General features: G+C 36.9%; 1 protein-coding gene across 5 annotated transcripts; it reads right to left on the bottom strand.

The window, feature by feature from the left end:
• Nucleotides 1-540: 540 nt before the first annotated feature.
• Nucleotides 541-27143, bottom strand: MARVELD2 (MARVEL domain containing 2). Of its 5 annotated transcripts, none has more exons than XM_074200488.1 (7): nt 27067-27143; nt 23312-24475; nt 20342-20377; nt 8596-8744; nt 8054-8225; nt 3785-3835; nt 541-2841 (listed from the first exon to the last, which is right to left on the bottom strand). In XM_074200488.1, the coding sequence occupies exons 2-7, from the start codon at nt 24458-24460 to the stop codon at nt 2719-2721; spliced, it is 1680 nt and encodes a 559-aa protein (XP_074056589.1). In that variant the 5' UTR covers nt 24461-24475; nt 27067-27143; the 3' UTR covers nt 541-2718. The 5 variants fall into 5 exon arrangements, with proteins under 5 accessions (XP_074056589.1, XP_074056588.1, XP_074056590.1 ...); XM_074200487.1 differs by lacking the exon at nt 27067-27143 and adding an exon at nt 26938-27024; XM_074200489.1 differs by lacking the exon at nt 27067-27143 and adding an exon at nt 26497-26737.
• Nucleotides 27144-27197: the final 54 nt, after the last annotated feature.

Here is a 27197-nt window from a genome sequence, read left to right as displayed (position 1 = left end):
TTATTGTTAATTTATTAATTTATTTATTTTTAGGTTTTTGCAAGGCAAATGGGGTTAAGTGGCTTGCCCAAGGCCACTCAGCTAGGTAATTACTGTCTGAGACCGGATTTGAACCCAGGTACTCCTGACTCCAGGGCCGGTGCTTAATCCACTGTATCACCTAGCCGCCCCTCCTTCCATTATTATTAAAGTAAAATTGGTGATTCTCTCTCTCTCTCTCTCTCTCTCTATATATATATATATATATATATATATATATATATATAAATAAACATTGCTCCCTCACACTTTGGTATTGAAATGTCAGCATGGATTTTAATTTGTAAGTCCTATAACTGAAAACTTGGGGGGGGGGAAGAACTAGAACCAACTGATCAGGAAAGGTAGAAGTGAGATATTCTTTGCAAATGAACCCCATTAATAGGTAGAAGGTGGTTCTGATCAGCAGCTTTACAGGATATGAAGACAAAGATAAAATGGGTGACAAAAATCACAGAAGCATCCTCCAAGGTCTAAGATTCCCTTTCTAGTTCTTTTTTTTTAGTATACTTCGTTTACCAAGTGGCAGAATATTCAATACACAAAAAGTCCCTCATAAACAATGAAAGGTACACATAAGGTAAAAGAAAAGTAACATTTTAATACCCTGAGGTACTGACATGTAAAAAAAAGTTACAAAATTAAAGCAGATTTTCATAGCTTAATATTTACAACTGTAATATAAATTTTTCAACAAGTTAATTTTCCTACTCCTTGATTTTATTATCTGACAGTTTACATTTCAATGGAATATTGACAAATGAAGACTAATGATTATTTTGTTAATAATGAAAAAGGAAACTAACACACTTTCTAGATGTGCTTTTTCCTTCCCGGAAGTAATCTTGAACATTCAAAATATAAACTTAAGCAATACACTAACTTCATAAAAAGTTCAATTTGGCTAGTATTTTTTCCAGTGTCTACTCTGTGCAAGGGGCTACTCACAGATGGCCAAGTGCATGAGGCAGGAAGGGTCACACTAGATTCTTGAGTTATTATTCAATATTGGTCAAATAATAATTTTTATATTAAAAAATTTTCCCCAATTCACCATTTGTGCTTTTCCTAAGAATGTCAAAGTTCTTATAAAGAAAGCGTTAATTTCACTTCTTCCAAGTTATTCCATTCTGATGTACACATATGACGGTCTGAAAGGAAATCAGAAGAACTTTTACTTACTTGGAAGATTACAGAATAAGGTGAAAATATTGATCTTGGGTTATCATAGACTATTGGAGGTTTGGGGAAGGAGGGGTAAAATATTCATACAAAATTTCTGTTACTATAGAATGCCCATGGGGCAACTAGGGATAAAAATCAGTCTAAATTGTGAAGACCAGTTGCTACATATTCTTCCTATCAATGATTTTAAACATCTATGAAGTCCCCATTGTGGTAAGGCACTGTCTTAGGGGGAATACAAAGACAGAGACAGATTATGTTTCCAATAGAGTGAGGGAGATGGGTAGAAGATGACACATACATAAATATAAAAATACACACAGATACATACAAAGTAGGATATGAGAGGAGCAAAAGAGAAGATCAGAAAAAAGTACTCCAGATTTATCAGAGGAAAGAAATAGTACTTTCAACTTAAGGGTAAAAGGGCTGGTACTCCAATGTAGCCATTAAATATGAGAATTCTCAGGGCAGACTGAGGGAGGAGGTATATTCCAAGTATTGGGGGGGGAATGTCTGATGAGAAAGCACAGATTTTGAAAAATAATAGTTGAGTTTAGAGAATAGCTCATTCAGTTTGGCTGGAATGCATGAAGTGGAGTTGTATGAAGTCAGACTAGAAAAAGGGAGGAATTAGCTAGCTAGGTGAAGACTAATCCTCTGCATGACCCCATTGAGAACAGGATCATAGGCCCTTTTTGGAGATCACCCCAAGAGTAGTTTAAAGGGTGTTTTTGTCTCTGCTTGATATTTAATATTTTCTTGTTCTTGATAATTAAGCCTAAGAGCATAAAATGGGAATTCATAAAATCTGAGTTTTCTGGTTGATGCCTTAGGGCTTATTCATTAAGAGCTTTATAAAAAAAGGATGCCTTGAATTTCTTCTCCTCATGGAAGCAAATGACAACTTTGGCTAGAAAGAGAAATTCCTCTTTTTTGTAGAAGGGAAACCTAGGGATAGCAATGTGATAATAGAAATACTAATAATATCCTAATGTTTCCCCTATTAGAGACACTATTCCTATATCACTATTCCTGAGATCACTTTTTTGGAGGGGAGGGGGTTAGGTGTTTTTTTTTTGTTTTTTTTTTTGCAAGGCAATGGCTTTAAGTGTCTTGCTCAAGGCCACACAGCTTGGTAATGATTAAGTGTCTGAGGCTGGATTTGAAATCAGGTACTCCTGACTCTAGGGCTGATGCTCTATCCACTGCACCACTTAACCACCCCTGAGGACACTTTCTAATGAAAGAATTAAGTATAATTTTCTGAAATGAACACAGAAATGAATTCATTCTAAATAAAGACATGTACTGAATTAGAAATTAAAGGTATCTGAATGGAAACAAACCTTTTAGTACACATACAAACATTAAATAGGCTAAATGGTTGTTCCCAATAGCAACCAATTCTAGATATATCATAAAATTGGTAAAGATATGGCAGTAAATAAATATTAAACAAATTTCCATATAAAAATAATTTTAAGATACGGTTTAGGAAAAACCTTGTATATTCCAATTCATAACTTTATCATATTCCTGAATTCTTTGTTTGATGTGAGAAAGTTTATTCTTCAAGTATTCACAACGTTCCTTTTTTTCCAAAAATGTAGGATCCTATAAGAAAGACATGAAATATTTCAATATTAAATAAATCTTTGTTTTCTTTGAGACAAAGAAATACAAAAACAAATGTAATCACAAAATAAGGTGTCTGAAAAAACTTCTTTCAGATGAGACTTGCTATATTTTTACTGCTTATGCACCAAAAACCTGAAGGTGAAATATAAAAGAGTTGATAAAACTTTTCTCTAGTATACTATGAGATTAAGTAGGGGATGGAAGAAGAATGATCAGAGCACCACAACTGCCATTCTTTTTTTTTTTTTAATTCTGAGTTTCATATTCTCTTTCTTCTTGCAGCTTCTCCCTCACCCATTGTGAAAGCAAGTGACATATCAATTGGAACATGAAGTCATGCAAACATATTTCTATACAAGTCATGTTGTAAAAAAAAAAATCAAGAAAAATAAGGAATGTGAAAAACATGTTTTCATCTATACTTGGTGTTCATCAGTTCTCTCTCTGGAGATGGACAGCATTTTTAAACCTGAGTCCACTGGAACTGCAGTACTCTCATTTGCATAAGAAAGAATGGATAAAGAATTTGGAAATTTAAAAATTTAAGTCATTCAATCAGGATATACTAGAATCTGGCTAAGAAAGAGATTAGAAAAGAAGGCATTGAGAATATATATTACTTCCTTCCCTAAACAATTTGGTTTTAAATTACATACAAGTGATTACCCTACCATATAGGAATTGTTTGATCTAAAAGCCAGTGTACTTGGCTATTCATTAATATTGAAATAATAGTAGTTAAATTTTTTTGAATTTAAGGCAATGGGTTTAAGTGACTTGCCCAAGGTCACACAGCTAGGTAATTATTAAGTGCCTGAGGCCGGATTTGAACTCAGATACTCCTGACTTCAGGGCTGGTGCTCTATCCACTGCACCACCTAGCTGTCCTGTAGTAGTTAAAATTAATAGATATACTTACATTCTTTTTCTTCTTAAATTCTTGAAGAATTTTTGAAATTCGTTCATGTTCCTAAAAAATATGAAAATAAAATTGAACATGGGAACTTTTTTTAACTCAACTCGTAAACTTCCTAAAGTAAGGTGGAAATTAGAATTGAAAACATTTTTTAAATTAAGGTTAATATAAATTACATTAATTTTATTATACAAAATATAATTACATTAAGTAAAAAATGAAAAATAAAACCTTTAAAAAGTTAGCTAATTTTCTTGAAAACATTTATTCAACAAATATTTACTGATTTTGGTAAAGTGTTTACCAGGCATACACAGAAGAGAGAAGACCTATCATTGGGGATTATTTTGTTTTTCAGTAATTTTTCAGTCACTTCTGACTCTTCATGTAGAATTTTCTTACACATCTCATTTTCTGGATGAGGAAACTGAGGTCAAAAGAATGAAGTGACTTACCCAGGGACACACAACTAATGCTAGAGAACAAATCTGAACTCAGGAAAGAAGTTTTCCAGACTCCAGGCCAGGTATTCTTTCTACTTTGCTACCTAGCTGCCTTTCTGAGAAATGTATGTATAATCTAGTAAAATGTGACTATCTTCTGCTCTATCATCACATTAAAATTTTTCTTCTGTTAGAATTTGACAAGGTGGGGCAGCTAGGTGGTATAGTGGATAGAGTATTGCCTTGGAGTCAGGAGTACTGAGTTCAAATCCGGCCTCACTCACTTAATAATTACCTAGCTGTGTGACCTTGAGCAAGTCACATAACCCCATCACCTCAAATAAATAAAAAAAACCTCAAGAATTTTTCAAGGCAATTTTTAAAAATACAAGGATGATTCATCATCAATACAGCATTTATAGTGAATTTTTTTCCTAAGTAGCAATGAATCTGATATTTCATACCTGATCTCTGGTATAAAATTTTGTTAAAATTGCTAATTGGTGGTGGTAGGAAGGGAGTAGGGTGATTAATGAAGAGATTAGAGGTACTGGGTATGGTTAAATCCCTCAACAAGATTTTCTACCATTAATATTTTCTTTAGAGAAAGGCAGAGATAGTGTAAAACCTAATCTAACAAAATAAGCTGATTTGGAGGGGATTCTCTAATTTGACATGGTGTCTAACTAGCACTACTTTTTAAAAATGATATTTATTAACATCATTTAGCAAATGGGAAGACTGGGGAATTATTCAAGTCTACTAGAAAATAAAAGAGAACTGAAGCAACTTCTTGCAAAATGACCTTTTCTTCAGAGATCATTTTCAGTTTATCTCCCCCTCTAAGTAATCTTCAGCAACTGACTACCTTTAGGATATAGCATACATATCTCTGTCTGGCATTTAAAGCCCTTGACAATCAATTGATAATTTTGAATCTCCCTTCTGAGGCTGATTATACATGATGCCTTCTCATTCCTTCTGTTTGTCAAATTTGCCCCCTTACTATCTGCATTCTATCTCTGGGTCTTTTTGTAGGCTGTCCCCCATCCCCTGGATTACTTGCCTCCTTCACCTCTGCCTTTTAGAAACTTCTGCTCCAGGATATGTCCTTCAAAGTCTTTCCTGCTTCCCCCCATTATTGTGTATTTACTTTACACATATCCTAAGTTTACTGATCTGTATATATATGCCATCTCCCCTAAGTTGTATCTGGTAGTACCTTAAATTTTGAATCACTGATATAAACTTTGGAAATGTGCCATGTTGGCTTTCTTGTAACAGTCATTTCCCTATGGAAGTCTTACCTTATAGTTAACAGTGCTTCCATGTCTCTGGCATAGCCTTCAAGGTCCCAAGACCTACATACTCTCATGATTCATCAATATAGAATTTTTGCAGGACTGAGTACTGCACTGGTACACATTAACTGTTTTTTTTTAAGGCTTTTCTGTAAGGCAAACGGGGTTAAGTGGCTTGCCTAAGGCCACACAGCTAGGTAATTATTAGGTGTCAGAGACCGGATTTGAACCCAGGTACTCCTGACTCCAGGGCCGGTGCTTTATCCACTATGCCACCTAGCCACCCCACATTAACTGTTAAGAGACTGAAAGGAAGTAGTTATGGAGTAATTATGGGAGACTATATCCAAGAAAGGGTGGGGCAGTGGACAGGGCACTGGATGGGGAAGCAGGAAGAACCATTTTCCTGAGTTCAAATCTGGTCTCAGATTCTTCCTAGCTGTGTGACCCTGGGAATGTCACTTCACTGTTTGCCTCAGTTTCTTCTTCTGTAACATGAGCACACATTGGAGAAGGAAAGAAAACTCTAAACTGGGTCAGAAAGAGTCAGATGTGACTGAAATGACTACACAATTGGGATCTAGAGCAGCTTAGCCAATATCCACATGGATGATATCGAGTCACTGAAATACTAGTTAAAATAGTCAATGTAATTATTGTTTTTTTACTTAATACAGGGGGAGAGATAATTACACTGTGCCCTCATAAATTTAAGTATTTACTCACGAAAGTATATTAAATGATAAAAAAGGATATATTAGAGATTTAACACAATAACAAAACTTTTTTGCTTGTCTGTGGTCTTCTGAACTTCCTTTTGCTTCATCTTATATAAATGTTGAAATAATATTCAATGACTTTTCTTTTTTTAATTTACTATCACTACTTACTAATACCATACCAGTTCTCACTAAAGCTGTTACGTCAATTAAGTTTAGTAATGGTATTTGATTACCTTTGTGGACTTCTTGGACTGTTTTCAACTTTTTTTTTTTTGTTTTTTGCAAGGCAATGGAGTTAAGCAGCTTGCCCAAGGTCACACAACTAGGTAATTATTAAGTGTCTGAGGCTGGATTTGAACTCAGGTACTCCTAACTCCAGGGCCGGTGCTCTATCCACTGAGGCACCTAGGTGCCCTGTTTTCAACTTTTTTGACTGAATTGATGATGGATTCTTCCTCTGTGTAATAGGGTACCTCCTGAATTTGATCCTGACTTATCTTGCTAATCAAGGACAACTTTTTCCCCACCCCTTTCTGCTAAAGAAGAATCTAGGTTCTGTCTGGTTTTCTCTTACTGCCACCTAAATTAGAATTTCTAATTTCTGCACAGAACTGGTTTAGGAGAATCCCTATCACAACTGGCCAGCACATATACTTCAAGTCTAAGTGCAATGTAGAGGCTGTTGCGCAGGGATTGTACTTCCTAGCGCCTCTCCCCCACCACCCCTGGAATGTACTGCCACCTTCTCTTCCTTTCCTCTCCCCCCCTCAGATGCTTTAAGGTTCAATTCAAATACCCCTTGGGCATGAGTCCTTTCCTTATCTTCCTGGCACTTCTTCCTAACCCCACCATCTTGTATTGTCTTTACATGTACTTCTATGTGTATGTATTTTCTTCCCTGATAGAATCTAAACTCCTCCAGGGCAGGGGTTTATTTTTGCCTTTATATTACTCCCTTCCTCCACTCCCCCACCTGAGCTGCAAAAACAAAACCTAATAAATGCTTGTTGATGGATTGATTAGATTTTTCCTTATTCTCTGAAAGTACTTTACTTCCCTTAGTATCACTTTCCTATTCACAAAACTTTCTGTGGGTTGCTCTCACCCACTGCCCATCCAACTATCATCAACTACAATCTTATCCATCCTTTAAAGTACAGCTCATATATGGTACCTTAAGATTAATTTAAGCCTTTTTTGCTTCTCTTCTACAAATTAAATGATTTCTTTTATCTCTGAACTCTCACAGTTCTTTGTATCCTTCTCACATACTTATTATATTCTATTTTTAGGGTAGTTATATGGGTACAAGTTTTTCCTTTCACTTCTGGATCACAACCCATTTGAAGATAGGGATCTTTGTATAGTACCGAGCACTGCCTTGCTCAAAACAGGTTTTATACAGAAGTTTGAATGCTTGAATATTCTTACAATTTAATTAAAAAATAAGTTGCATAAGTGATGAAAAAATTTATGACAGATTTGGTTTTGAGGTTAATCTTGCTCATGATCTTCCAATGTAGTTTGAAAACAGATCTTGATCAGTCACTCCCCCAAAATTCAAATAATAATTTTAAACTCAAGAGAAGAGAACTAGAAATGAAATGTTCTAAAAATGTGATTTCTTTCTTTCTTTCTTTTTTAAAGCTTTTGCAAGGCAATGGGGTTAAGTGGCTTGCCCAAGGCCACATAGCTAGGTAATTATTAAGTGTCTGAGACGGAATTTGAACTCAGGTACTCCTGACTCCAAGGCCAGTGCTTTATCCACTGCACCACCTAGCCACCCCTAAAGATGTGATTTCTTACCTGTCTGTTTTCTGAGTGATGTGGCAATCTGCTCATCACTGCATCCAATTCATCAAATTTTCTGAGAACTGCTTGGACTTCAGCAGAAAGTTCTTTATATTCTGAAAACTGGTCTTTGAACACAGCTTTATAGCGTTCTCGTTCATCATCTGACTGAATTGCAGGATACTTTCTAAAGGGAAAAAACCCCCCAACAATCTATAAATCTACATCAAGACAATGGTAGCTTTAGTCAGCTCTTTATGCATTTTTTTTTAAAGGTTTTTGCTAGGCAGTGGGGTTAAGTGGCTTGCCCAAGGCCACACAGCTAGGTAATTATTAAGTGTCTGAGACTGGATTTGAATCCAGGAACTTCTGACTCCAGGGCCGGTGCTTTATCCACTGTACCACCTAGCCGCCCCTCTTTATGCATCTTAAACTCAAGGAAAGAGCTAACAAATTGATTCAAAATAGCTCAAGCAGTAAAGAAATGGAGGAGGATATGAAAATCACAAAATGGAAATTTGCCACAACTATGAGACACTTTCAGAAAATGTACTCACGCTACATAATCTGGCATCACTATGGGTTTAGGAATGTGTCCAGATGGGATGTGTCCACTAAGCAATTCAGGCTTTATTTTTGTTGCTCTCATCTCTTTGAAATTAACTTCTGAGTCTCTTTGTCTTTCATCACTGCTGGGTATTTCATGCTGAAATTAAAATTGCGACAATTTTTTCTTTAAAGTAAGAGTACTTAAGCACTTTTTCATTTGAAAAAAATTCTCAATATTTTAAATGTAAATTTGGATTAGACTTGAAATTCAGTGAGAGTTTACTATATTTGAAACATTCCACTCCCCACAAACTGTGAGTGGTGGCAGTGGATATATATCTTAAATAATTTTTAAATGATTTTGCATTTAAGATTTCTATCCTGACTACCTCCAAAAGGATTTGAGGCAGTTTTCAAGTTTAACAATTAAAACAAACAGAGAAAGTACAAGTAAACAGGCACTTGAGATAAATGGATTAACTATAACTGGCTTCAGATTTGTTATTTGCCACCTAAGGTCAAGTGGAATCCCAAAAGGGATGAAATATGGTTTATATATTTTGTCTTCTAAGTTAAATAAATAGAACAATATATTGGATTTTAAATGTATACATGTTATAAGAGAAAACAATGTTAGGACTCTATAGGTCAAAATGATGACTATTTTAATATACTGAAATATAACTAAGTTAAGTGACTGAGAAGGTGATATGGTGGTAGTTGATAGGGTCGGGGTAGAGGTTTGGGTTTCTCACTCAAGGTACACTAATGATGTTGAGTCAGAACTAGAATTTTGAAAAGCAGAATGGATTGGGTCCTCCAGCCCAATTTAAATATTTTAATTTATTTATTTTCCCAGATACTTGTGGGTTGATTTTTTTTAAAGTTGTGAAAAAGGGAACCTTTTTTTGTATGTACAATTTAACTTTAAAAAACATCAACCTGCATTTAGTTGAAAAAACATTTAAATTAGGAGAAAAAACTGTTTTAAATCTTCTGATGCTCTCTCTCTCTCTCTATATATATATATATATACATATATATATATAAACATTTTAGGTTTTTGCAAGGCAATGGGGTTAAGTGTCTTGCCCAAGGCCCCACAGCTAGGTAATTATTAAGTGTCTGAGACCGAATTTGAACTCAGGTACTCCTGACTCCAGGGCTGGTGCTTTATCCACTGCGCCACCTAGCTGCCTTGATAATGATATTTCAATATAATTAGTTTTCTTTGTAATCCTGTATATTTGATTTTGTTCACTTTTTAACATTATTCATGATGGGAGCAAATATGCAAGTAAGACTTAGGAATCCCTGGTCTAAAAAGTCTTATAGTGTTTTTAAATCTATGTCTAGCCCCAGACACTTACTAGGTATGTGATCTTGGGTAAGTCCTTTAATCTGTTTGCCTTAATCCATAGAAGGAAATGGTAAACTACTGTAGTAACTTTGACAATAGAACTTCACGGAAAACATGCTATATAGAGTCATGAAGAATTGGACAAGATTGATTGACCAAATAACAAAAATATATCTCAAGATAAGTGAATCACTCCAAGCTCATATTTTCAGTTTATCTTAGGTTCAGCTTATAATTGAAAATTCTTTCACACCATATTAAGGATGAGGAGGAGTAAACTTGAACTAGTCACTTGTGGCAGAAAAAAGAAATGGAAGACTAGAAGATGCTGCAGAAAGTCAAGGATAACTGTGATTCGCATCTGGTCTTGGGGGAAGATGTTCTCTCTCTCCAACCTATTCTATAATCTTTCAGTGATAAAGGTATAAGGTTATTGAAAGTCAATAGTGGGGGTGGAGCCAAGATGGTGACAAGAAGGGATCAAGTCTTAGGAGCTCTCTGATAAGACGTGAAACTAAGGACTAACTAAACTTTCGAGAGACAGAACCCACAAAGGGAACAAGTGAGGCAGTTCTACTCAAGGTAACCTTGAAAAGAGCAGAAAGGCTCTGCTCCCAGGGGTCGAAGGGGTGGCCCGCCAGAGCAAAAGAACTTCAGCCTCCCGGAGGCAGCAGGGGAGTCTCCTGAGCTACACCCCAGGGGAGCACCAGGCACCAAGTGGGGGAACAGCGGGGAACCTCTGCCAGAGCGAGCACGTGGAACACAGCCCTCAGGGCACACAGCTAGCAGCTTGGTCTTTCCCCATCCCTGATCCAGGAAACAAGCAGGCAGAGCAGGTAAGCAGGAGCCTCCAGGGCATGAGCCCATTGAGCTGAGGGAGGGGAGTGAAGAGAGACTGCAGAGTTCTGTCCTCTGCCTCTGGAACAGGATTCTGGGGTTCTGACCACATTCAGATACTGATAGCAGTCTAGGTCCCCCCCCATAGAACAGCAGGCCCCCCCCCCCACCTCAGCCCCGTGGCAGAGCGGGGCACTTACGGTCATTCACAGACCAGGAGGGAGGACAGAACCTCACACACTGAGACCCTTGTGGGAGTGTCCCAAAAGCTCAGGAAGCACCCCATAACCAGGCTCAGGCTGGGAATATGAGCAAGCAGAGAAATAAGAGGAAGACCATTGAGAAATATTTTGCTCATGAGCCCAAGAAGGATCAAAATACTCAGTCTGAAGATGAGGAGGTACAAGCTCCTGCATCTAAAGACTCCAAGCAAAACAGAAATTGGGTTCAGGCTATGACAGAGCTTAAAAAAGACTTTGAAAATCAAATGAAGAGTTGGAAGAAAAACTGGGAAAAGAAAGGAGATGCAGGAAAAACATGAAAATGAAGTCAGCAGCTTAGTCAAGGAAATCCAAAAAAATGCTGAAGAAAATAGCACACTAAAAACCAGCTTAGGTCAAATGGATAAAACAGTTCAAAAGTTATTGAGGAGAAGAATGCTTTAAAAAGCAAAATTGGCCAGATGGAAAAAGAGATAAGAAAACTCTCTGAGGAGAACAAATCCTTCAGACAAAGAATAGAATTCAGGGAAATGGATAAATTTACCAGGAATCAATACTTCAAAACCAGAAAAATGAAAAATTAGAAGAAAATGTGAAACATCTCATTGAAAAAACAACTGATATGGAAAACAGACTTAGGGAAGATAATTTAAAAATTACTGGAATACCTGAAAGTCATGATCAGGAAAAGAGCCTTGACATCATTTTCAAAGAATTACTACAGGAAAATTGCCCTGATATTCTAGAAGCAGAGGCAAAATAGAAATGGAGAGAATCCACCGATCCTCCCCAAAAAACCAACCCCTAGGAATATTATAGCCAAGTTCCAGAACTCCCAAGTCAAAGAGAAAATATTACAAGCAGCCAGAAGGACACAGTTCAAATATCATGGAGCTGCAGTCAGGATCACATAGGACTTAGCAGCAACTACACTGGAAGCTCATAGGGCTTGGAATATAATATACCGGAAAGCAAAAGAGCTTAGAATGCAGCCAAGAATGAACTACCCAGCAAGGCTGAATGTCCTCTTCCAGGGAAAAAGATGGACTTTCAATGAACCAGGGGAATTTCAAATGTACCTTTTGGAATGGCCAGAGCTGAACAGAAGGTTTGATCTTCAGATACAGGACTCAGGTGAAGCATGGAGTTTGGAGGAGAGGGGGGAAATATGAGGGACTTAATGATGATGAACTGCATATATTCCTGCATAGAAAAATGACACTGGTAATACTCATATGAACTTCCTCAGTTAATAGAACAGATAGAGGGAGTTTTTATAGTTGAAGCACAGGAGAAAGCTGAATTCAAAGATAAAATATGGTGTAAAAATGGAGTCAATAGAAAAAAAAGGGAAATGTAATGGGAGAAAGAAAAAGGAGAGGGGGAATAGGCCAAGATATTTCATATAATAAGATTTTTTTTTATTATTATGAGCTATTGCAATGATATGGAAGGGGGGAGGCAAGGGGGAATGAGGGAACCTTTGCTCTCATCAGACGTGGCTAGGAGAGGAAATAGCATATATACTCAATGGGCAATAGCCATCTGGAGTAAGGCAGGGAGCAGGGGGAAGGGGTGGGGATGTGAATAAAGAAGGAGATGATGGACCATGGGGGGAGAGTGGTCAGATATAACACATTTTCTTTTTTCCTTCTTGCAAGGGGCTGGGATTGGAAGGCCTGTCCAGGACCAAAAGGCCAGGTGGATTCTGGGCCTAAGGGGTGTTATGGGGGCTCAGGGCTTCTTGGCCCCAGGACCAGGGATCTGTCTGCTGTGCCACTCAGCGACCCTACAGCAGAGTCAGAGTGAAAGGAGAAAATATAGTACATGGTAGTGGAGAAATAAGAAAGGAGGGAGTTGAGATCAGCAATGGCAACATTGGAAAAATATGGAAGTAAGTTTTGCAATGGAGTTACCATAAAGAATGCGATCCACCCATGACAGAGTTGTTGGTGTTGGAACAAAGACCAAAGCACGTTTTTTATTATTATTATTATTTGGAGGAGGGTGCAGGGCAAGAAGGGCTGGGTGGCTTGCCTGGGGCCACATAGCAGGGTGATCTTTGGGTGTCTGGGGCCGGATTTGGATCCCGGTGCTCCTGACTCAAGGGCTAATGCTCTGTCTGCCACCGAGCCACCCCTACTATTATTACTATTTTATTTTATTTTGGGTCTTTTTTTTCTTCTTTTAGGTTTTTGCAGGGAAGTGGGGATCAGGTGGCTTGCATGTCACATGGCTGGGTGATTGTTGTGTCTACGGGGCTGGATGCGGGCTCAGTTGCTCGTGGCTCCAGGGCTGGTGCTCCATCCATTGCACCACCTGGCCATACCTACCATTATTACTATTATTCTTTTTTTAATTTTAATTTTTTTTCTCTCCCCTTTACTTTATCACCCAAGCAAGTCTATATTCATGGAGGGAGGGGCATTTTGTTACTCTTAAACAAGAACATTTTATTAATGTAAAAGAAACCATTTGTACAAAATGAGAATAAAAAATAAAATTAGAAAAAGAAAGTCAATAGTGAGGGGCAGAAAGGGCAGCATGATAGAGCTCAAAATGCACTGGACTTGACTAGATCATCTTGTTCAAAATTCTATAAACTAATATTTTGAGGAAACCCTATACAGACTGATGACAGCTAGCTATAAAGATTTTTGTTTCAAAATTTGTTTGTATACATATTATGGCTATTTGTCTTAAAAGTTTTAGTTTAACGTTAGCTCATCCAAAAAGCCACCAGCTGTGACCAGACAAAAGCAACACCATGGATTATATAGCTCAGGACAAAATGCCAACCTGAGCTCTCAGACTGGTCTAGGGAAAGGTTATGAAAAGGGGAAGCATGAGGTTTGTGGTAGAGAGAAGGAAGTCTAGGAGCTTTTGAATGGAAACAGTGACTGCTGCAGCTCATACATCTATGGGATATAAAACAGTGGGAACATGATCAAAACAGAGTGCTATATAAACACAAGATTATGAATGAAGTATTATTATAGTTAGACTTTTGAGTTTATTTTCAAATCTTTTTTTGCTGCCTAACAAGACATAGAAATGTTCTTCAAATATTGTTTTTTTAGGGGCAGTTAGATGGTGCAATGGATAGAATACCTGTCCTGGAGGGCCTCAGCTTGACTTTTGCCTCAAATACTTAATATTTACTTAGCTGTGTGACCCTGGGCAAGTCACTTAACCCCACTGGCTCGCAAAAACAAAAAACCAATAAATGAAATAAGGAGCAAGATGCTTTCAGAAAAATCTAGAAAGCATTAAATGAATGAATGTAAAGTGAAGTAGGCAGAAGCAGGAGAACACTATATGTATAGTAACTGCAATATTATATGATGATCAATTGTGAATTATTTAGCTATTTTCAGCAACACAATTTTCCAAGACAATTTCAAAGGACTCATGGTAAAAAAAATGCTATCCATCTTTGCAGAGAGAACCAATAGTGAATGAATTCAAAGCATACCTATTTTCACTTTCTGTGTGTGTGTGTGTGTGTGTGTGTGTGTGTGTGTGTGTGTGTGTGTGGTCTGTTTTCTTTCACAATGTGACTTATAAAGAAAAATGTTTTGCATGATTGCATGTGTAAAACCAATGTAAAACTGCTTACTTTCTCAGGGAAGGGAAAGGAAGAGGAATTTGGAACTCAAAATTTTAAAAAATGAATATTTAAATTGTTTTTCACAAAAAAAATAATCTATGTCTTAAAGGCAGGATCATAGCTAACAAGTTCTCACTGGGTCAGGACTGTGTGATGTTGATTTAGTTAGTCAATAAGTATTTATTAAGCCCCAAGTAGTTGGCACTGTGCTAAGGGTTAAGAATTTTAAAAAAGGCAAAAACATAGTTTTGAACTCAAGGAGTTCACATTTTAATGAGAGAGATCCAACAAAGGAGAGTGAAAGAAAGACAGGTACTGAACAGGTGGGTGGAAACCCAGGACAGGAGAGATTATCTAAGAAGAGGGTGATGAACAGTCAGAGGTGGCAGAGAGGTCAAGGATGAAAACTGAAAAAAGTCCAGTAGATTTGGGAATTATTTGATAATTTTGTAGAGAATAGTTTCATTTGAGTGATAAAGTCTGAATCCAGACAGCAGAGAGTTTAGAAGCAAGTAAGAGGAAAGGAAACAGAGGCAGCCAGGTTATATGATGTACTCAATAAGTTTATCAGAGAAGGGGAGGAGAAAAGATGTATGATTAGCAAGAATGGTTAGGTTAAGTGAAGATTCAAGGAGGATGCACATGCTTAAGAGATGTGTTAAAGGCAGAGCTGACAATATGTTTTGAACATTTAATAGCCCAATTTGTATTTCTGTCTGGTCAGAAGGCTAATCTTCTTCTAAGTAAAGCTGAACTGTGAGTCAAGGTCTACCTTTTTCTTAAGGACTCTTCATTCTACTTAAGCACAGAGATAAGTATGCCAGAGTTCTAGAACACAAAGTAGAGTTAAACCTATAAAATGTTTTGAGATATTCCCAAATTCATCTGTCTTGAGCATAAAAGAGCTCTAGATTAGTCTCAATGGAAAGTCGGATTTTATGCAAGACTACATCCAGATTGGCTCACCAGGGTAAATTGTTGCAAAATTTAAGTAGCTCAATGAGTTGGTGTTACATAGTACTACTACTAATACCAATGAAGTCAGGTCACATTTAGAGAATACATTGTTATTATTTTTATCATGTTCTTCTCATCTGAGGATCCTGAAGTTCTAATAGAAATAGTCCAGGGACAACTGCAATTACTCTTCTAGGCTTAATGTTCTGCAGCACATTATTATTATTTAGAGTCTTAAAATTTATAAAGAATTATCCTCACAGCACAACTCAAGTATCCTTATCCCCATTTTATAGATAAGGAAATCAAAATAATTATGATCACAAACCTATTCAGTGGAATTGAACCCAAGTCTTAAACCTCAAATCCAGTCATCATTCCACTAAACCATGATACAAATATCAAAGAATATCAGTTAAATACAAGTTTTAATTTTAATACAGCTAACTGGAGACTGTCCTGAACTACCCAGAACTCATGACATTGTTTTTCTTTCCTTTAAAAAAATCTAATTTATCAATGCCTCTTATTTTTACCTCACTATCATTATTTCTGAGGGAAACCCATCAGTTCTAAATTCCCAATTCCAGACTGAATCATCAGAATAAACCATCTCTTATAAGCACAGCTAAGACTATGACTACATCCAATGATGTGTACTTTCTGTCTGAGAAGTCTCCATGTCTAAATGCTATGAAAGAAGTAGGACTTATTATGTTCCAAATGACTTAAATTTTCATCACACTTAATTCTCATATATTAAACACCTTATCCCTACTCCCCTTAAACACAAATGATATAGAGAATAAATGTTATGAGAAAACTTTAGGGCAATTTTTCTTTCCACTTAAATGATTGCTATTTCATGATTTCTTTCTTAAATCACAGTAAGTAGTTGGTGCAGTGGCTAGAGCAATGGACTTACAGCATGACCCTGGGCAGGTCACTAATGTTGCCTGCCTCAATTTCTTTATCTGTAAAATGGCGATGATAATAATAGAACTTATTCTCCAGTACTGTTATGAGAATAAATGAGATAATATTTGTAAAGTATTTTGCCATAACAAATAGTAAGGTACTATATATAATTCTAGCTATTTATTATTATTATCAACAACAAACACTTAAAAATTTAAATACTTAGTTCTTAGGTGGTAAAACATTTATTGGAAAATTTCTTCATCAACACAACTCATTCATATCCTCTCCTTTTAAGTTTTGGCTCTTAAAAAAGTTTTTTTATACATTTTTAAAATGTTATTTGTCTCAAGTCACTTCAAATTACTTTCCCACCACAGAAATTTCCTTTGTCATGAAAACAATTAAAAAACAAAACCCATTAGAGGAACAATAGTTATTAATGCATACTTATTAAAATTAATATTCTCTCTTAGTTGCTCCCTAATTCTCTGTAGTGATTTATCACCTTGATAAATTATGAGAAGTGAAACAGGCACAATTCAGGTGCATCTAATAAAGATATAACAATATGCATATAACATAAACATATGTATTTATATTTGTTTTAGGGAAAGTTCTTTTAGGGAGTCTGGATATAGAGATGAAAGGGACCTCAAAGGTTATCTTGCTCATTTCCCTAGATGAGGAATCCGAAGTTTATCAAGGTTAAAGTCCTACTGTCAAAAAAAGGTGATAAGTAAGAGAGCTGGATGTCAACCTGAATCCTTGGACTCCGATTCATCATTTCAGATTGCCTTGAACAAATAGGTCATTGTGTTCATCTGTCTTCATGATTTGATTTTTTTAATTAAACGAAATATTTTTAAAAAAACAATAGTCGGGAGGGTCTTCAAAGATTTCAGGATATTTTGTGCAGATTATTTTTCTTTACTTTTGACTTTATTTGCTCGTGTTGCCTCCCAAATAACCCTAAGTACATATGTTCCACTTTTTTTTTTAAGGTTTTTGCAAGGCAAATGAGGTTAAGTGGCTTGCCCAAGCCACACAACTAGGTAATTATTAAGTGTCTGAGACTGGATTTGAACTCAGGTACTCCTGACTCCAGGGCCAGTGCTCTATCCACTGCGCCACCTAGCTGCCTCCATATGCTCCACTTTTCAAAAGCTCCTCCTCTGCTGTTAATTAGGAAAAGTTAAGTACCAAATGGATCCCTAGTCTAGACATACACCAGCAGCAAGTTAAAATGACTTTAAGACCTCCATAGGTTCAGTGTTATTCATATACTAGAGACTTTGAAATATGAAGGCTTAGAAGTGCATACTCAAGAAAATGGACAGGATCCAAACCACAGATGGTAGGTTTAATATTGTGCTTCTTTACTTTAGCAACTCCCTCATAATACAATCTTGTCAGCAAATACCAAAAGGGAAATACCAGAGGGATCACATTCTGAGTTGAGACAACTCAGAGACAATTTTGCTAAAAGTAAAGCACTTAATAAATAAATTCATATCTTGCCTTGTTGGGTTTTTATTTCAGAAAGAAGAGGAAGCAACAAAGAGAAGGGCTATTCTGGACATCATTCTGATTAAGAAGGAAGAGCTTGGAAATGTACAAGTGAAAGAAACTTTTGGAAAAATTGATTATATAAAACAAAATACTAGCATTTATTAAACCAAGTACTATACCTAAGCAGTTTTCAACATGATCTCATTTGATTCTTACAACTACCTTGGGAAGAAAGTGACATTTTATAGCTAAAAAAACTGAGGCTGGCAGAAGCTGTGACTTGCCTATAGTAGTCCTATTGACTCCACGCTCCAATACGCTATACAATCTTGGAATTTATAAGAAATGAATGACAGGATGGTCTCATCAGTGAGGTGCCCTTGAATTTGAGGAGTTCAGAGGAAAGATAGGAAAGATTTTTTGGTTATAGGCTCTCAAAGGGATGAGGACTCAAGAGATACAGAAGATTCTAAAACAAAATTCAGATGTGATCTGAAATGGTCCTGAAGTAGAAAAAAAGGGGGATCTATCTAAGGAAATCAAATTTTGAAAGGAGATTATAAAAGAGAAAGAAGAGCATATATCCAAAGACAAGCTGTTGGTATGGACTGGAGAGAGTAATTTTAGAAGGGCTAAAGCCAAGAATGAACTGAATTTTATAAAATGTGCCAAAAAATAACAACCACAACAAAGGGGAGAAGAAATGGGTCTTAAAAAGCACCAAGAAGAAGAAAGGGATGAGTTTTCCTGTATGAGGATAAGTAGTATAATGACAGAAAAGAGAATTTTTTTTTTTAGGTTTTTATAAGGCAATGGGGTTAAGTGTGCCCAAGACCACACAACTAGGTAATTATGAAGTGTCTAAGGTCAGATTTGAACTCAGGTACTCCTGACTCCAGGGCTGGTGCTCTATCCACTTAGCCACCTAGCTGCCCCAGAGAAGAGAATTTAATTTTCTGTTTCATTTTCCTTGCTGGAAAAAAAGAGCATTGAATAGGAACTGGTATAACAAATATGGTTTTAAAAGAATGGAAGACTAAGACAGGCGAAAAATATAAGAAAATACTTTTTTTTAGTTCAGATCCAAGACTTCATTGATGATGGACAAGGGGAAAAAACTAATTAGGAAATTCCCTATACTGACAGGTTAACAACTTTTCTTCAGGTTATAGTCTTTGAGAAGAGAAGGAGTTTCTAATTTGGTATTCATAAACTTGTTTTTAAAAATATATTTTGATAATTTTAAATGAGTGTTTTCTTTTATCATACTATGTATTTTATTTATTTAAAAACACTATCCTCAGAAGAGATCCATAGACTTCTCTCAAGGCCTACAACAAACAAAAGGTGAGGAAAGAATAACCCTTATAAGACTGACTATAGCACACTGGGTCACAGAGCCAGAATGAGTCAGAGGCAGACTGAAACCAGGTCTTTCTGACAGAGGGGCCATGTCTCCAAGTAGTGTTTCCTCTCCAAAAAAAGGAACTAAAATTCTTTCAGTGAGTTTTAAATTTCATGAATAATGGGTATTATAGTGCTTACTTTCTCAATGAGAAGAAGAGAGAATTTGGAACTCTAAATAATAAAAAGTTGTTTTTTAAATTTTAAAAGTGAATTTAAGATTAATCAACACCTTGGCTACTAAAAGAACTTTTAAGAAGGAAGAAACAAGCATTTATCAAAGAAAGAGGGAACAAGTCATTTGCTAAAATCCCACTATGAACCAGGTACTGTCCTAAGCACTACAAATATTATCTCACTTGCATGAGTAGATGGGATTCTTTGAGAATGATTTAGAGATGGTCTAGTGGCCCAGTTTTAAGATTGGGGAAAAGATAGATTTTGGAATCTAATAGAAACAATCACAGATTATTAAAGAGAAGGTTTGAAAACTTATAGAAGAGGATGCAGAGATAGACAGAAACCAGGAGGGATTTATGAAAAAGAGTTTCCTGTTTAGATAGGGTCTCTGGATTGTCAGACTAGGGGAATGCCTCACCCAAGGTGATTTCAACAAGTCATATGACAAAAGTCAACTTTTAGTTATCCAGTCACTTTTATGATGGCAAAATTCTCTTAAACTATAGAGAATCTAGATAACAGTTTCCTTACCTTTAAAGTATTTTAGGCCAAACTGATTAATTTTTAAAGCATAATGAGCTAAAGTTAATTCATTTCTACACTTTAAAAAACGTTGGAAAATCTATGGTATTGAAAAGATTGAGAATATTGAAAATTTTGGTAGTATCATGTAGGAGATAAGATGATAGTTTTTAAAAAGAACATATTCCTCTACTTTTGATAACAGGTATGAAATAAAAGATAATTAATCTTACCAGAGTTCTTTTAGATGCAAAACAGGGTTCACTAATCTGAAAAAAAAAGAGCAAAAATGATTTTCCAAAATAATGTATGGCCATTCTTTAAAATATTTATTCAAGGCTTAATTTTCAGTTATTTGAGACCAATTATCTAGTTCAGTGATATCAAGTTCAAACAGAAATGTATCCTCATTGCTGCACACTGACTTAGAAAACCACAAATTACCATTATCTATGATGTCTCGTATTTTGGGGGGTTAATTAATTACCAATTACATTTTAATTTAGTAGCTTATGGACTGGAAGAGGTATGGGTGGGGTTGAGTTTGACAACTCTGATCTTGTAAGAGAGTTGTGCTCTAACTAATATAAATGGATGCTCTAACTACTCTAAATATTAAAATGCATTTATTAGGTATATTAAGTTCTGGGGACACAAATACAAAAGCAAAGACAGTTCCTGTCCACAAAGAGCTTACTTTCTAATGGAGAAGAAAATTCAAATGGGAATGGAAGCTAGACTCCTTGGCCTGGAAAGTTATAGATAGAGTGAGCAGGGTCATGGGGAAGTACATTGAATTACTCCATTCAGGAACAAGGACAGAATGGATCTAATCATAGTTTCAAAACTGGAAAAGGAAGAGTGATCAGAACAGTGAGACTTGTGGAGGAGGTCTGAACCAAGTGAATGAAGGGAATATGATGGCTGGATTTTTCCTAAAATAATAGAGAGAGAGAGAGAGAGAGAGAGAGAGAGAGAGAGAGAGAGAGAGAGAGGCAGTCATCCATTAGGACAGCAAGGACCCACAGGCAGAAGTTTCCATTAGACTGTAGATTCCTTGAACAGAGAGCCTATATCCAGAAAGAAAATTTGAAACTCAAAATAAAAAAATGCTAAAAATTGTCTTTATGTGTAACTGGGAGGGGGAATAAAATATTATTAAAAAAATTAAAAATATATCCTTACCTATATGGTCAGTTCCTAAGAGATTGCTCTATACAGTGCATTAAAACGTTTGTTGGGAATTTGAATAAATGAAACAGGTACCTTTTTTATATCAAGACATTTCATAACTGTTTAGAAGAAAATCAATAAGGGGTAGTAAGAGGAAATTTTCACTTCACTGCTTGTCCCCTGAATCATTGTGTTTCTGATGCTTGAAATGAAAATGACAGAGTCAAATGATATTTAGCTGAGACTGCTATCCAAACTGACTATATGGCTTCTGGGGTTCTTTCCAGCCATAAATTTTTAATCCTATGCTCTACTTTTTGATGTATAAAAATCAAGAAGATTCTTAGGAGAACAATGATACCCAGTATTTATTCTAAGATATAAAAATATAACTTTCTGGCAACTTTAGGAAAATATTTACTTTTAATAATTTAGCTGCATTGGGAAATTGAGCATATCAACAGCAAGAAATGAACTGAAATTTTTTTTTTAAGATCAACTGCAGACCTCAATATGTAAGTGCTATTGTTGGTTTCCATTACCTTAGATAATTAAGAATTTATATAAATTGTAAAAGGAGTCAACAGAAAAACAAAAGGTTATTCATTATGCACACAAAATTAAAATTATGTCTATTTTTATGGCTGTTTAATATAGTGCAATCTGCTTTTTACCAGTAGTCCTGAGTGACCCTGACTAAGTCCATTCTCTTGTCTCCATTTCCATTTCCTTACTTATAAAGAGTTTAGATTAGATTTTATCTTCTAGCTCTATGAGTCAGTATAAAAAGTAAAGGTAACAACACTTGTTTTTGAGAAAACCCAACATGAATTCAATCCCTGCCAGGAACTAGGAGCCTAAGCCCTGAATTTTGAACCAATAACTTAAGCAGAATAGCTTGAAAAGAAAATGTATTTTGCAGTTTCTCATGTTATATACAGTATTTATGTTCAATTTTTTTTAGATCAAGTTGCAAATAAACTTAAGATGTCTATGCCAAAGTGTGTTAATGATATCATCATAGATGTCAATTTTTACTTCATCAGGTACAGTGTAGCTCTAGACATACTATATTGCATGCACATAAAGTTGTCTATGATATCTTGGTGTTTACAATTCTGTTTGAAATGAAAAGAAATACTGGCCCTTTCATTGGCACAGGAAATTCCACTAAACACACTTCCTTAGAATAAGAAAGAAAAACACCAACTTGTTTCATTTTAAAATGGAGTTTATAAAAGAGTCCCTTAATATTTATACTGAGGTTCATTTAATTTCAACAAAGGGTTTTGCTATGTTAATTTTGTTTTCAAAAAAAAAAAGGATTTTCACAGTGCTCTTGTAGATATTTTCTTAATGTCTTGACAAATGAAAGCCACTAGTTGAGTAATTAAAAAAACCCATTTCTAAGAAATTTTCGATGCAGTAGCCTGGCATTAATCCAATAAGTATACTGTTTCATGGAAGCTCAATTATCCAACAATTTAGCAAACTATAGGTTACCAGTAACACATCTATGTAATTTGATTTAATACAGTAAATAAAAAAGGGGCTTCTTAATATGAATTAGTTATCCATATTCTCTTAAGAATCTGATTTTTAATAATTCAAAAGTAAGATCACAGGTTCAGTTAAACCTGGAAGGAACCTAAAAGGTTCATATCAATATAGTTCATTTAGTAAGCAACCTCAAACTCACTTCAAACAATGACAAATAATAATTAAGAGGACAAACAATGTATTAAGATCTGCTGCCCACTTTCACAGTGGTACAATGCTCAAATACAAGAATGGAATAAAAAGAATGCCATGACACATCAGTAACATACAGTAAAGATTACTACACTCTAGAACACAAAACTTTTTGTTGTACTTTAATAGATTTGTTTCTTCTGTCCATAGGACAATAAGGAACTAAGAAGTAGATATCTTGGCATAGAAATATTTATTGATAACTGAAACACAAAAGGCAATAAGTAAATAAAGGATGAATACTATCAGGTTCATCTGAAAACAGCCTTATTACTTACCCTTTGCTGCTCCATATACTCTCTGTGTCTCCTTGCTGCTTCATGCCTCCATAACTTCAGGCAAACTATGGCACTAATGAGATAAACAATCATTGTGACAAACAAGAAGATCATTGCTGCTATCTGTCCTCCTTCTACTCGGCAAAATGCTGCATTTATTGGTGTATTAAATAGAGGGTAATAGCAGAGTCCACCCCGGTTGGTATCATTTACATAGACTATGGCTGCAGACATATATAAAATGAAGAGGGCGATGTTAATTCCAAACTCAGTTAAAGGCCACCAACTAGAGTCCAAAAGGATGGTGCGATAATACATGGACATGCCAAGAACTAGAACAATAACAGTTGTAATCCAAGCCAGCCCAGCGACAACAAGTATAAAAGGGGTTTTGGGGCCACTGTAGTAGTAACCTCCATACATGCTGCCCAGGCTACCTGTGCCCATGCCATATGGCTGAGAATATCCAAATAGATTATACCATTCGTTGTCTTTGTGTATATAGGCTGTGACACAAGCAAAGACCCCTGCTCCTAAAAGCAGCTCCACTACACCAAGAATTCTCAGGAGTCCTGCCCATGACTTCATGTAGGAGTATCTCTGGTTGTACTCTTCCACTTTTTCACTGTAAGTCAGGGCCGTCTGTGTGTGCGGTCCTAGAGATCCATAGGAATTCTGAGGGAGAAATGCTTCAGTTTCTTTCCGTGAACTGTAAGTTCCACCGGATTCTCTGGATGGATCTTGATGGTCACTGGGGTAATTTGATCTTCCTGGTGAGGCTGGTGGGGAACACTCAACACCATTAGATATATACCTAATGTCAGACACAGGCCTGTCCCACTCCGGATCATTCCTTTTTCCTTTGAAGAAGTTCTTCCAAGAGTCTGGAACAAACCTCCTCACAGGTTTGATATCTGGAGCTACAACTGGCTCTTCTATGTCACTTGAATTAAAGTCCGGGCCAAATGGAGGCTGTAAGGGGAGAGGTGGAGGAGGCAAAGGATCTGCACTCACAGCCAATTCGCTGTCTTTAAGACTTTGAAGTGTCCTCATTGTACCATCTTGATAGGAGGAGCCTACTGGAACATCATCATAAAACCTGCCTGGGTTCCTAGCTCTCCTCTCAGGCACCACGCCATTTGATGACATTTGTGATTCTCACTCCTATTTCAGAAAATTAAAGTTACATATTATGCATAGTTATTGCTCTTCAATTTATCCCATCCTCTTAGACAAGTAGTAGTCAAAATTCTCTTTCTGTTTATAGGATCAAAAACTGAATATTCTCAGTACTGAATAGCCTCAGATTCAAATTTAATCCCCAAATTTTTAAAACTAGTTTTAAATTACAAAATATAACTTGAAATATTTATTTACATGTGTTCTCTATAAAACAATTTTAAAAACCTAGCTATGTCGGCATTATTGTAAAGAATGAAAATAAATCTCAGATGAACTTTAAATGCTACTTCAAAAAGAATCCATAGGTAAACTCCTGTTCTCATATGATGAAGCAAAATACTGACGGTAAGAGTATTACAGTAATCTGATGAGTCAGGAAACAATACTCTTTCAGGCAGTTCACACTTCCTTCAGACCAAATTGGGAGGCTATTCTGAGTAAAGGAATCAAATTTGTCTTAATAAGGAAAACTAGTTAGGATCTCCCTACCTTGATAAAATCAAAGGTTTGGGGGGGAAAAAAAAGCTAATTCAGCTAACTGTTCAGTATAAAAAAAGAAAGATAAATATTTGATATTTCAGCTTTTCAAAACAGAATGCTTGGTGACAAACTTCGCAACAACAAAACATAAAAAAAGCACATCATTCAAAATTACACAGTTTTGGGGTGGCTAGGTGGCGCTGTGGATAGAGCACTGGCCTTGGAGTGAAGAGTACCTGAGTTCAAATCTGACCTCAGACACTAATTGCCTAGTTGTGTGACCTTGGGCAAGCCACTTAACCCCATTGCCTTGCAAAAACTAAAATAAATAAATAAAAAAAATTACATAGTTTGAAAAATATAAGTCTTGCTTTCAGTCCTTCAGATTTAGAATAACGGGGCTGTTAAACCAGGAAGAGGGAGTCCCATCTCACAAAATGCATTACTTTCATAAGGATGATCTTCAAGAACTGTCCTTTAGATCTCTATCTAAACCTGGAAAATGCATTTTAGGAATTAAAGAATTCATAGTTATAAATCTTTGTTTTCAAGTTGCCAAAAAAAGTGATAAAGTGGATTACAGTAAATTTCTTAATTGAAATTAATCACCTAGACCCATAGACAGATGGAGGAAATAGTCGAAATAATACCTAGAATAAAACAATTCAGCTTTTCCTCTCTCAAGTATCAGTAAATTATTTGTGAATGCATAAGAGACTTGTTGTTCCATTAGCCACTGTGCAATTTGCAAATTTTAAATGCCGTTCATTGAGCTTAACAATTTTATCTAATGGGTCAATAATCAAATTTTGCTCTTAAGCTGTCCGTAAACCAAAGGGGTTACTATCATTCACTTTCACTCAAGCATCTGACTCTCTAGTAACAGTTTGTCTTGCTAATAATATCTTATTAGCATTAATAGAAGAAATATTAGAGCTGGAGGGGTCTTAATATATCTGGTTCAATTCCCTCATCTTACAGAGGGGGAAAAGGAAGCCCAGAGATGAAAAGCAACATGTTTATTTAAATCACTGGAATTTGGAACCACATGAATTAAACATTTATCTGGATATTTTCATTGGGATATTTTGTGGAGATGCTATTTCATTTTTTTTGAGGCAATTTTGGGGTTAAAAGATTTGCCCATAGTCCTCCTGATTACGGGGTGCAGTGATTTTCTTAAATGGGTATCCATTCACTTCCTAAAGATTCTAAATAAATGAAACATTGATTCCATTCAAATTTGGCTGAGGGACTATTTTGTTGTTCCAGTTGAAGAGTTTTTTATTTTAATGCAAGTTTGCGGTTCACCCTCCAAAAGCAACCTGCCTTGGTTTGTTTTGTTTCGTGGTCCATGAGCTCACATTTTCCTTGGAAAGTGAAATCTGGTTAAGTGTAATAATGATGGGTAAGTGTATTATTATCACTTGCTCATCTCACGTTGAAAGAGTTCCTCCTTCCTTCAAAATAACAGATCTACAGATTTTAGTTTAAACATAACTAAATTACTCAGGGTTAAATACCTCAGATTTTCCAGTGTTTCTACCTTCAAGGACAAGATATTTTGTGGTTTCTGGGGTCAAAAGATCACGGTTGTGGGGTTTAGAAAGGCCCTTCCTTGGAGGTCATCTAGTCCAGGGGTTCTACAGCTGTGGTCCGAGGACATCCTGAAATCCTTTCCGGGGGTCTGTTAGGTCACATTTTTTTTTAAAGTCCCCTTTCAAGGATTTGTAAGTGTAAAGCCGGAGAGGCAAGGCGAGCCCGGGCCCCACAGTTGAGAGGGCGCGGCGGGCGCTCCGCCTCCCGGGGGCCCCTTCCAGCGCCTCACGCCGACTTCACCACAACGGGGGTCGCCGGGCCGGCTATCTTCCCCCGCGTCGGGCCCGCCCGCCCCGGGCCCGGGGTCCGCCCCGGCCGCTGCCCCTTCCTCCCGGGCCGCCCCGCGCCCCGCGCCCCGCACTCACGGGCCGGCCGCTCCCGTCTCCGCACTGGGCGCCCCGGGCCCGCCCGCCTCCGCGCACACCTGGCCCCGCCCGGCCGGCCGGGCCCGGGTCACGTGCCCCCGCGTCGCCGTCCCCCACTCGGAAGCTCACCTGGGCACAAAGGGCGCGCGGCTCCGGGGCGGGGCCGGGGCGGACGTCCGTCGGGCCGGGCCGGAAGTGCCCCGGGCGCAGGTGGGGGTCCGTCCCCGGGCTCGAGGGCGTTCACCGCGGCCCACGCAAGG

The sequence above is a fragment of the Macrotis lagotis genome, chromosome X (assembly GCF_037893015.1).
Source record: "Macrotis lagotis isolate mMagLag1 chromosome X, bilby.v1.9.chrom.fasta, whole genome shotgun sequence".
NCBI lineage: Eukaryota > Metazoa > Chordata > Mammalia > Peramelemorphia > Peramelidae > Macrotis > Macrotis lagotis.
Note: the sequence above shows the minus strand (reverse complement) of the source record. Positions and strands in the feature narration are given on the sequence as shown.